Source organism: Miniopterus schreibersii, assembly GCF_964146895.1.
Source record: "Miniopterus schreibersii genome assembly, chromosome: 1".
NCBI lineage: Eukaryota > Metazoa > Chordata > Mammalia > Chiroptera > Miniopteridae > Miniopterus > Miniopterus schreibersii.
In genome coordinates, this window is record NC_138101.1 from 62,561,412 (window position 1) to 62,572,485 (window position 11,074).

The following is an 11,074-nucleotide window of genomic DNA, read 5'->3' on the forward strand; positions in this document are numbered from 1 at the left end:
TATGTTTCCTTTGCTTCTGAGTCCCTCATTCTTAGAAGGGATTCCTGGGAAGGACTGTGTACTACAGAAGCTGGATTTGGGCTCCAGCAGCAGCAAGTCACCATTATGTCACTCCCCTGCTTTTAGTCACCAAATAACTAACGTAGACCCTCAGGTGTTAGATTGGTAAAACAGCTCCTGAAAGAATTGGGCTCTGGGTTCCAATCCTGACTCTACCACTTATAATTGCATGATTTGGGAAAGTTCCTTAACCTCTCCATATCTCAGTTTCCCTATGTATAAAATGAGATGATGACATTTTACATCTACTAGTGAGGTTGTGAAGATTAAGATAATACATGTAGTATCAAGGATAGTCGCTGGGCCCAGTTGGGCATGGCTCAACCATTGAGCATCGACCTAGGATACAGGAGATCGAGGTTCGATTCCCAGTCAGGGCACGTGCCCGGGTTGTGGGCTCAGTCCCCAGTGGGGAACACACAGGAGGCAGCCGATCAATGACTTTCTTATCATTGATGTTTCTCTCTCTCCCTCTCCCTTTCTCTCTCTGAAATCAATAAAGACATATATATACTTAAAAAAAAAAAAGGATATTCGCTGGGACACTGGAAGGACCAAATTAGTACTAAGCAGTCATGGTGGTGCTGGGGATGGTAGCTGATGGTTGACCTTGATCCATGACAAATTTGTAAATCTTGACTTCTGCTTCCTGGCTGCCTCCTCGTTTAGGAAAAACTTCGACAACTACGAGATTGCATTATCGGGAAGAGGCCGGAAGAAGCAAATGTCTATGGTAAGTGAACTGTGCCTATTATTCAAAAAGTGATGAAGTGGAAAATGCAAGAACTTTGGAGTCAAGCAGGCCTGAGTTCATAGCCACATTCTGTCGCTTCCCAGCTGTGTGACCAGGCAGCGTCTTTAATCCCTGGGACTCAGGTTCCTTGTCTGCAAAACAAGAATAGTTATAGATATCTGAAAATTGCTTAATGAGTTAACATATTAAATACTTTCAGCTTCTCTGAATTATAATTGGATGTTCAATAAATGCTAGTTAATCTTTTCCTTTGATTTCAATGTAAGTTGAAAACAAGATGATTTTTGCTTGTTTCTTTTACATATGAGACCTTATACCAAATTTTTCAGGAGTCAGACTTTAATAAGATAGAATAGTCTCAGTATAGTCAGTTCTCACAATTGTCCACATGTGGATCATTTTCAATTGCAAATCTCCTGTTGCCTTCCCCTGCAGCTAGCATGCTTCTTGGCAATGCAGATTCCCCTTGCTAATAATTAACAGTTGCTCTCAGGGAGGGGGAAAAACAACACTCATCTCAATGTTAACACTAACCAAACATTATTAAATTGGTAAATCTCCTCCAAAGATAAACAACACATTCCAAAATTGAAAATAAATAGGTTCTCACTACCTGACCACTCTTTCCCTAAGTTCCTGCTCCTGCACAGATAATTAAAAACTAACAACCGCTAGCAAAGTTTGAAAGCTCTCCTCTCTTCCATTTTCAGTGATATTGCATACCTTTTAGCTAGTGCTTCATGTTGAAAGTCATCCTGTGAACATTCATTTTCTTTTCATGTTATTGGGTCTTCATCTAGTTTTCCATAGAGAATTCTTCAAGCTCTCTTAGAAATGTTTACTAAGAAAGAAATAATTAAGGTCATAACCATGGGACAGATTTACAGATAACTAAGTTCTGCAGACTTCCACTCTAATGTGGCATAAGATGAAAATTTTAACAAAGTATAATATTGCAAAATATGTAAATCACTTTCTAAGGAACATTTAGTAATAGTAGTAGCTAATATTTATTGACTATTATACACTTAATAATACCTTATTAATTTCCTACAATAACCTTTTGAGGTAGGCATTAGTTCCAATTTATAAATAAGGAAACTAAGACTCTGAAAAACTAAGACACACAGATTAGCAACTGCAACCTATTTCTGTTTGAATCCAAAGTCAATGCTCTTAATCATTGGTGTCCTAATTAGAAATCAACTAGCTCCCCTTCCAGCTAAAGTGGAATAAGTAGTACGAAGTACATTCTCCCACATACAGAACACTAATACTGGACAAAAATATGAGACAACTGACTTCAGTGAGTGGAAAATAGGCAACCTAAGGCGATTATAATGCCAGAGACAGGCAAAGCTTACCTGGTAGCTCCCATGATTCCCAAGACTGATTTTCTGGTTACAATCTGTGCAAAACAAGGCAGTCCTGTTGAACTGAGGAGACCAAGATCAGAGACCAGGGCAGCTAATGTTTCTGGCGTGTGTGTGGTGGGTCACTGAAGCAGTAGCTGGGTAGAGGTAGCCTCAGAGGGAGTGAGGGACTCCACAGGTCTGTAGCTGCGAGATGAACTGTGCAACTACAGAGCAAGACCACTCAAGGCATACAAGATAGCAGTTTTTAGGGCACTGACTATAGAACAGAGACTCTAGAGTTTGAGTAGAGTTAGGGAAAATCCATACTGGGATATTTGAGTTCCTGCCCAGCCAGAGTGGAAAGATCTCCTTAATACTTTGTTAAAATACCTGGCATTCTTCTGTGATACCAAGAGCTGTAAGGTGTAAGGACCATGACTTAGAGTAAGACCCACTCCAGGCCTGCTGTAACAAAGTTGAAAATGAAAGGCAAACTCAATCCCAAAAAAAAGGTATGAGGAAAAAAAATAAAGATAAAAATTGATGAAAAATGAAAGATATGAACAACAGAGAAAATTTTAGAAGCCAAATATTCATTATTTCAAAACATAACTAAAATTGTAAGCCCATGTCAAAAAATGATCATGGGAAAAAAAGAGAAAAAAAGAGCTACCTGTATCTGGAATTTAAATGAGGCTATCACAACAGATACTATGGAAAATAAAATGATACTAACAAAATATAATTAAGCATATGTCCATCTAAGACATATTCACAAAAATGCCAATACATTTAACAACTTAAAATCTTTTCTGTACAGAATCAAGAACCCACATATTTCAAACTTTTCTGGGACAGATCTGCCTGGGATGAGCTGCTCCCCTGGCTGCAAGTCTCCTCAAAACCCTTATAGCTTAGGAGAAAGAAAGCAAAAGGACACACCTGAGGAAAGGGTGGGGCACAGGCGTTCTCAACGCAGAGCATACACTGTGTCCTTTGTCTTGAGAGTTTATCTGTTTTGTGCAGGTAGGAATTTTAGGGAGGTCTCAATCAGAATATTCATTTGCTTTTCAGGTGTGTCCTTCAATAAGCTGATGCATCAAAATGAGTGTATAGTGGGGTTTGTGATCATTCTCTGGTCAGCTTCACCTCTATCTTGGATTTATTTGGCTCTAATTGTGTTTTTTTTTGTTATTTATTCTTCTGATTTTATCCATTCTAGGGTTTGGCTGACATTAATGGCAATAACTGGGTTTCCGTTACCTATCTCTCTGACTAGGGTGATTGAAGCTACTCGCTCTCTGGTTGAGGAGGAGAGTAGTGTAAACCATGTGTTCCTAAGTGCCTTTGGTTAGGGAAGATAAGATCTTGTGATTTATTAGCTGGCTGCTAATTGCTCAGCATTTGTTGAACTATTTTGTCTCCATTTCCCAATTCGCCTTACTGGGGAATTTTCCTAGCTTCTTACTAACCTGCCTCATATACTACTCAGCAATAAAAAAGAATTCTTACTATTACACACAACAACATGAATGGATCTCGCAGATATGCTGGAGTGAAAGATACTAGACACAAAGAAGTACGCACTATAAGGTTCCATTTACATATCTGGAGTTCTGGATAAAAGTAATCTACTAGAGATAGAAATCAGATCAGGGGTTATGAGGAGTAAGGATGGGGTAAGGAGTGATGTAAGGGGGCACAAGAGGATTTTCCGTGGAGGAGAAATGTTCTCTATGCTAACTGGCTGTATAGATTTGTGAAAACTATACACTTAAAAATGTTTGAATTGTATGTACTATATGTAATTATTACTGAATAATGTTCATTTCAAAAAAAGAATGGAGTAGTCCATGCTAAAAGAACATCAAAGCAGAATAGCAAGCTTTTACTAAGTGCCAAACATATCTAAAATAATAATACCTTGGGACAAGCACCTGGAGGAAAAAAGACAAAAGTAATGAAAGACATGGTTTCTCACATTTAGTGGATGGAGATTAGACATTTCGTGTTTACCTTAAAGATAAGTAGTCAAACAATAAAAAGAAGAAAGCTTAGAATAAATATTGAGCAAAACCCAGTGAAATGTGTGTGTGTGTTTTATCTTCTAGATAAGCTCACCATTGTGCATCATCCAAGTGGTAAGTGCTTGCTATTTATTGGAGGATTTAAGACTAAAATAAAGCACATAGTGAAATTGTTCAATATAAATTAAACCTAATATAATTAGCAGATCAGTGTAAAATCTCACGTAGATTTCGTATTTATATGCAAAACCATTTAACAACTAAAATGCATTGTGATATGGCTCTAGAACAGTAATGTTAGAGGCATTGTTGTATGGTAAAGGAAGCTTGTACTTTGAACTCTGATTGACCTGGCTTTTTCCAACTTACTAGTTGTGACCTTTGGCAAGTCATGTAAGCTCTTTAGGCCTCAGTTTCCTCATATGTAAAATGTAGATAAGAATTCAACCGTGGGAACTGCCATAAAGATATATGTAAATAAGAGCTGGTGTTTGATGAGTGGAAGTTATTGATAGAGCAAATGGAATTGGAATAACACTTGAGAGAGTGATTCACTTTAATGTGAATCCTGGGGAGGAATGTGTGCAGAATGTTGGGAGGGCAGAGAGGAAATACAGGTCAGCTAGGCAGCTAATGGATAATATAGAAGCAACTGTCTATGGCCTGAACCAAAGAGCTGACTGTGGAAACGGAGAAGCAATAGAAGTGAGCAGTGTGGATGGGATGGAAAATGGGAAGCCTCTACTAAAGGCAGGAGGGCAGTAGCATGAGCCAGCAGGGAGTAGTAGGAATAATTTTCCTTAAAAAGTATATTCTGCAATTGGGAAATCCTGGTAAATGAGGAAAAGAAACAAAGGAAGAAGGCATGACCAAGTGAGGTTGTTATTCAAAGGTGTTGGATTGTTTCTGAGCTGAAGCAACTTCTTAGTATCCTACCCAAATTAATGGCATATTCTTCCCAAGGGTGCCTTGGGTAGGAGAAATTAATGGCATATACTTGCCATGGGTGACTTTCAATATGCCTTTTTATCTCTTTAGTAATTTTTCTCTTTACCCATATCCTACTCTTTGCACATATAATTTTTTTAATGTGCTGAATAAATGAATCATTAAATATGTGAATGACTAAAGAGATAGTAACAGAGTTTGTATTTCTAGGTAATGAAAGTGTCCACAATGAAAATACTTTATATAACATACCCTTCGGCAATAAGGTAGGTTGTATTTATCTTAATTTTGATAAAATGCAAAAAAAAAGAATTTTGTTGAGAAAGAATATAAGAGCCTTCTATCCTGATTATGCTTTGAAACATTCTAAAAATATAAATAAAATAGGTTACATAAGCATTTGTGTGCAAAACCCATGAACAGTAATTTAAAGAAATTAACTATTTGGAAAAAAGCAAGGAAGGAACTTGATCAAAGGGAAAAGGCATTGAGGCCAAAATGTGGCATAATTCCACATGTAAGAATCAAATAAATCTTAGAGGAGATATGAAGACATCATCTTTAGCAATAGGAATATGATGAGTCTATTTGGCCTACAATGTATACAGCCCTTAAAGTCTAGTTATAGGGGGGAAAAACAACGCCGAAATATTTTTCATGTAAATATGCATTACTTCACATTGTTTAGAGTGAACTAAAAATAAATTGTTAATGAGAAACTAAAAATAATACTAAACAAAGGCAGCAGCAATTGAAAACCAAGACCAATTCAAGATAACACTGATAATGACCTGAACACAATTTTTTCTTCATAAAAATTGTTATTCCAGCCATCTGTATATGCGATGTAGGAAATTTGCAGTTACTCTAGGGCATATGGCAGCTGGATTTCTTGCTAAAATCCAGAATTAGAGCCCTTGGTAAGTTCTCATAATAAACCAATTTTAGTGTACCAAATTTTAATAACCCTTAATCTCTCTAATGTTTCAAATAAATCATAGGTAGTCATAAAAGCCATTCACTCTTAAGAACTGATGGAAATATTTGCATTTCTGTGGCCCATCAGTGGGCTATAGACCTAATGAGCCTACAATATATAGACTCATTAAACTCATTCAGCTATAGCAGAATGGTGGGGTAACACTTAGCCCAAGAATTTATGAAAATATCTTTGTCAAACAAAGATCCTTCTATCAAATCTAAAGGACTGTACAACCATGACATGTTATTTTGCAGTAAGATTTTGAATAAGAGAAAAGAATACAAATTCCCAACACTTGGACTATTCTCCATCAAAATGGAAATAAAATTTGACCTCAAGGACTTTAATGAAGTTGAGCTTTACAATGATTTCTTTCCTTTTAAGATGGAGGATTCTGTTATCAGCTGCCTCTTCAAAGCTGTTTTATCATGGCTGTGAAAGGCAACTATGACTTTATCATATTTCTTTGCCCAGCCTTAAAAATGGAAAAATTTTAGCTAGCTCTTTATCTTTTTTTTTATCTGTATTGTTGAAAGTATTACAGGTGCCCCATTTTTTCCCCTATTGACCCCCTCCCCAGGCCTTCACCCCATCACTGTGTCCATGGATTATGCATATAAGCATATAACTTCTTTAGTTAATTTCTTCCTACCCCCCACCCTCCCCTTCCGTCTTCCCTCTGAGATACGACAGTCTGTTGCGTGCTTCAATGTCTCTAGGTCTATTTTGTTTGTCAGTTTCTTTTGTTCATTAGTTTCTTCTTCAAGAAGACCCTTCAACATTTCATGTAATACTGGTTTGGTGGTGATTAATTCCTTTAGCTTTTCCTTATCTGTGAAGCTCTTTATCTGACCTTCAATTCTAAATGATAGCTTTGCTGGGCAGAGCAATCTTGGTTGTAGGTTCTTGTTTTTCATCACTTTGAATATTTTTCTCCACTCCCTTCTGACCTGCAAAGTTTTTGTTGAGAAATCAGCTAACAGCCGTATGGGTGCTCCCTTAAAGGTAACTAATTGCTTTTCTCTTGCTGCTTTTAAGAGTCTCTCTTTGTCTTTAACCTTTGGCATTTTAATTATGATGTGTTTTGCTGTGGGCCCCTTTGGGTTCCTCTTGTTTAGGACCCTCTGTGCTTCCTGGACTTGTAAGTCTATTTCTTTCCCCAGGTAGGAGAATTTTTCTGTAATTATTTTTTCAAATAGGTTTTCAATTTCTTGCTCTCTTTCTTCTCCTTCACCTTCCCCATAATGTGAATGTTGGGCCGCTTGAATTTGTCCCAGAGGCTCCTTACACTATCTTCATATTTCTGGATTCTTTTTTCTTTTTGCTCTTCTGGTTGGGTGTTTTTTGTTTCCTCATATTCCACATTGCTGATTTGATTCTCAGCGTCCTCTACTCTACTGTTGATTCCCTGTAAATTATTCTTCCTTTCAGCTAGTGTAGCCTTCATTTCTGACTGATTCTTTACTATGTCATTGATGATGTCACTAGTTTCCTTAATAGTCTTACTAAGATCCTTGATCATCTTTATAACCATTATTCTGAACTCTGTTAGCTTGCTTGGATCTATTTCATTTAGTTCCTCTCCTAAAGATTTCTTCTGTTCTTTCCTTTGTGACATGTTTCTTTGCCTCCACATTTTGGCAGCTTCCAGGTGTTTGTTTCTATGTATTAGGTAGAGCTGCTATGTCTCCTGGAATTGGTAGAGTGGCTTTGTGTAGTAGGTGTCCTGGAGGGTCCAGTGGCTCAGCCTCCCCAGTCACCTGAGCTGAGCCTTCTAGGTGCTCCCCTGTGTGGGCTGTGTGCACTGTCCTGTTGTAGTTGAGCCTTGGTTGCTATTGGTGTCCCTGGGAAGAATTGACCCCCAGGCCAATCAGCTGTGAGGACCAGCTATAACTACAGCCAAAAAGATGCTGTGCTGGAGACACCCCTATGGAGCAGGATTTACTTCAGTGGGGCTTTGGTGTTCACCCAGTGTACACTTTGAGTGTGTCGCTCGTGGATGTGGCAGGGTTGTAATCCAGTGTGGTTGAATCTGACCACTGGGTGCACTGTCTCTGGGGCCTCCCAGGAGGTGCAAAGTCAGCCTCTGTCTGTGCCCTGCCCAGGGCCACACAGCATGAGCTACACAGCAAACCATAAATGGCTGCTACTTGTGCTGGGCTTAGAGGTGTCCAGGAGAGGCCAAGCTATGAACCAATGCCGGCTGCCACTAGTGCAGGCCTGGGGCCACTTACCGAGAGGTGTGGGGCACATTGAGGCAGCTGCTGCTTGTTTGAGAGATTTTAGAGAAGTACCAAGCCTGAGGCTAGAGAGGCCACTTGCATAGAAAAACCACTGGAAATGGCCTGGATGAGCCTGCAAGTGGGGAGGGGTGGGGCCTCGGAGAATCACCAGGGTGGGGCAAAAGGTGTGAGTCAGGTTGATGGAAATTCAGAGAAGGCCCTGCCTGCCAGCTCTGTAGAGGAAGGGCTGGTCCAAGAAGCGATGGCCTCTGCCAGCTCTTGTGTCTGGGAGGAAGCTGCCCCTCCAGCTCTGACCCCAATTTCAGGAAGGTTAGTTCCTCCCTGAAAGTCACAGTTTCCTTTCAAGCTGCCGCCCAGCACTGGGCTCAGAGGGAGTGCGTCTGAGTAAGTTCATGTGCGGGCCTTTAAGAGGAGCTGCCTGGGACTCCACGACCCTCAGCCACAATCCCCTCTGGTTTTTACAGCCCGAAGCTGTGAGGATGTCTCTTCCCGGCCCTGGAGCCCTGGGCTGGGGGTCTGCTGTGGGGCTGGGAACCCTGGCTCCTCCAGGAAACTTCCACCATCGAGATTCCCTCCCAATTTTAAACCGCGGAACCTGAGTGTGGGAAAGCAGCCTCCTTTCTGCGATTCAGCCCAGATTCTGCCCGCGTCTCCTCCCTTCCTACCAGCCTTGATGCTTCTTCAGTTCCCTGGTTGTAGGACTTCTGTTCAGCTAGATTTCAGGAGGTTCTGAACAATGGTTGTTCTGTATTTTAGTTGTAGTTTTGATGTGGTTGTGGGAGGCAGCGGGTACCATGGTTACCTACACGGCCATCTAGTTGTCTCTCTATATCTCTTTTTTTTTTTCCCCTTAGCCTCCTGTTCGACTCCAAGTTGAAAAGGAGTTTGGTTTCTGTTGCAGAAAAGATCACTAAGGAAGGTAAGAAAAACAGCCATATTTTTTAAAAATTCTAAAGCAGGCTTATTAGAGACTTGAAGGAATCATTTGTCCAGCAAACAGAATACTCTAAATATTTCATTTTCTTCTCCTGAAAGAACAAACACGGGTATTTTTCAAGCCAAAGGTGATTGTTCCTTAGAAAGATTTATGTATGGGGGTGAGTTTCTGCTAGCTAATCAATTTCAATTGATGATCCATTATTCTCTAATACATTTCCTGTGATCTTGTTTTCAGGTTATTATAATGAAACAAGAATCTGCAGACACTGTGCTTTCTGGGTGAAGCAAGCTTGCATTTGGATTGCCTGCTGTCTTCAGGGAAAATCTATACTATGAAACAAAAAGCAGTCCTCTGGATTTCAGATTTTATTATTGCCACAATTTATTGACATTGTATCTACTTCAGATGGGTATATCAAGCCTAAAATTGAATGCCATAGAGCAATTGCATTCTTTGAAAATGAAATTCTTGCATCTTACAATGCACTTTCCCACTGAAGCAGCTATTTTCCATTTTGAAAACTGAAGGAAAACAAGAGCAGAAAAGTTAAATGCTCTATAGCATTTATTGGGGCTGTTTTAGGCACTGACCTTAATAAATTACTCCTCCTGCCCTTAGAATAACGATGAAAATACAAATTTGTTTAGTACACATTTGCCTTTTAAGTGGCTGGTCCATTTCCTGAATTTCTCATATTCAAAACTATTATTGTCACATGATGTTTGCAGTAATCTTTCCTTATTTAGTGCTTATTTGCATGTAACCCTGAGAACATTATTTTTCTAACTTTTTGTATCTCATATTGATATACATTTCTACAATCTGTATTCCTTATTAAAAGATTTACAATTTCATCAACTTATTGCTTAGACACAATTTATTAGCATAGAATAGAAAGTGGTTTTACCATTCTATGATCTTCATGCACAATTGCTGCAAATAAAATGAATGTTTAAAGCTATGTCTGAAGTTCAAAATCAATGCAAGGGAATTAACCACTAAATTCTTCTGTTTACCAGTTTACAGAGAGAAATGTCTGCCAAAATTATTTGAAAACAAGTGAACTTGATTAATTTCACTGTGTAGGGCCCATAAACTAGACTAAACACAAATGAATTTCTAGCTTCTAAACAGTGATAGGAGTGTCATTTTTTTTAAGTGATTCTGAAAAATATTAAACATAGATTTCTCAAGACTATTAACTTTCTTTAAAAAGCTCATTTTTTAAAAAAATACAGTTTAATTAATCCCTTTAGAAGCTGCTTTTGATTATTATATTTGGAAATTCAGTCTATATTTTCACATCCAAGCTTTCAAGAAATGCCATGCTGTTCCACGCACTGAGCCCCCATTTCTGTGGATTGTCACACCCAAATAGGGAAAGGAATAGGAAAGCTGACTGCTTTTCTATTATTTTCTCCATTTTTAAAATGTAAATGTATACACCATCTCTAAAGTTAAAACTTCCATACTAGCCTGTGACTGATGCCTACAATTCCACCATTAGCTTTAGTCTTATTAACAATGTGAAATCCAGTGACAGGTGAAATATTAACTTCCCTGATTATAATGCAATTAGATCATCTCTTACCTGAGATTCAGTTAAGGGTAGAAGCCAGAGATAAGGCCTGAGCATTATTCAGGTCCTTAACATAGATGGAAATCTAAATTCAGGATCTTTAAAATAACTACCCTTATGAACAGGGCTAACTTAGAATAAAACCATGGCAAAAAGCCCATTTAATAGCCTCTTTCCCTAGACACC

At 38.8% G+C, this 11,074-nt stretch overlaps 1 protein-coding gene across 1 annotated transcript in view; it reads left to right on the top strand.

Moving 5' to 3' along the window:
- The window catches only part of BANK1 (B cell scaffold protein with ankyrin repeats 1), a 306,359-nt gene extending 296,090 nt beyond the window's left edge, over window positions 1–10,269 (top strand). Inside the window, exons 14-18 of the mRNA XM_081154901.1 lie at window positions 730–793; window positions 4,281–4,310; window positions 5,355–5,410; window positions 9,224–9,288; window positions 9,544–10,269. Of these exons, the coding sequence (XP_081011027.1) occupies window positions 730–793; window positions 4,281–4,310; window positions 5,355–5,410; window positions 9,224–9,283 (210 nt within the window). The 3' untranslated portion in view covers window positions 9,284–9,288; window positions 9,544–10,269. The remainder of the gene's footprint in view (window positions 1–729; window positions 794–4,280; window positions 4,311–5,354; window positions 5,411–9,223; window positions 9,289–9,543) is intronic.
- Window positions 10,270–11,074: the final 805 nt, after the last annotated feature.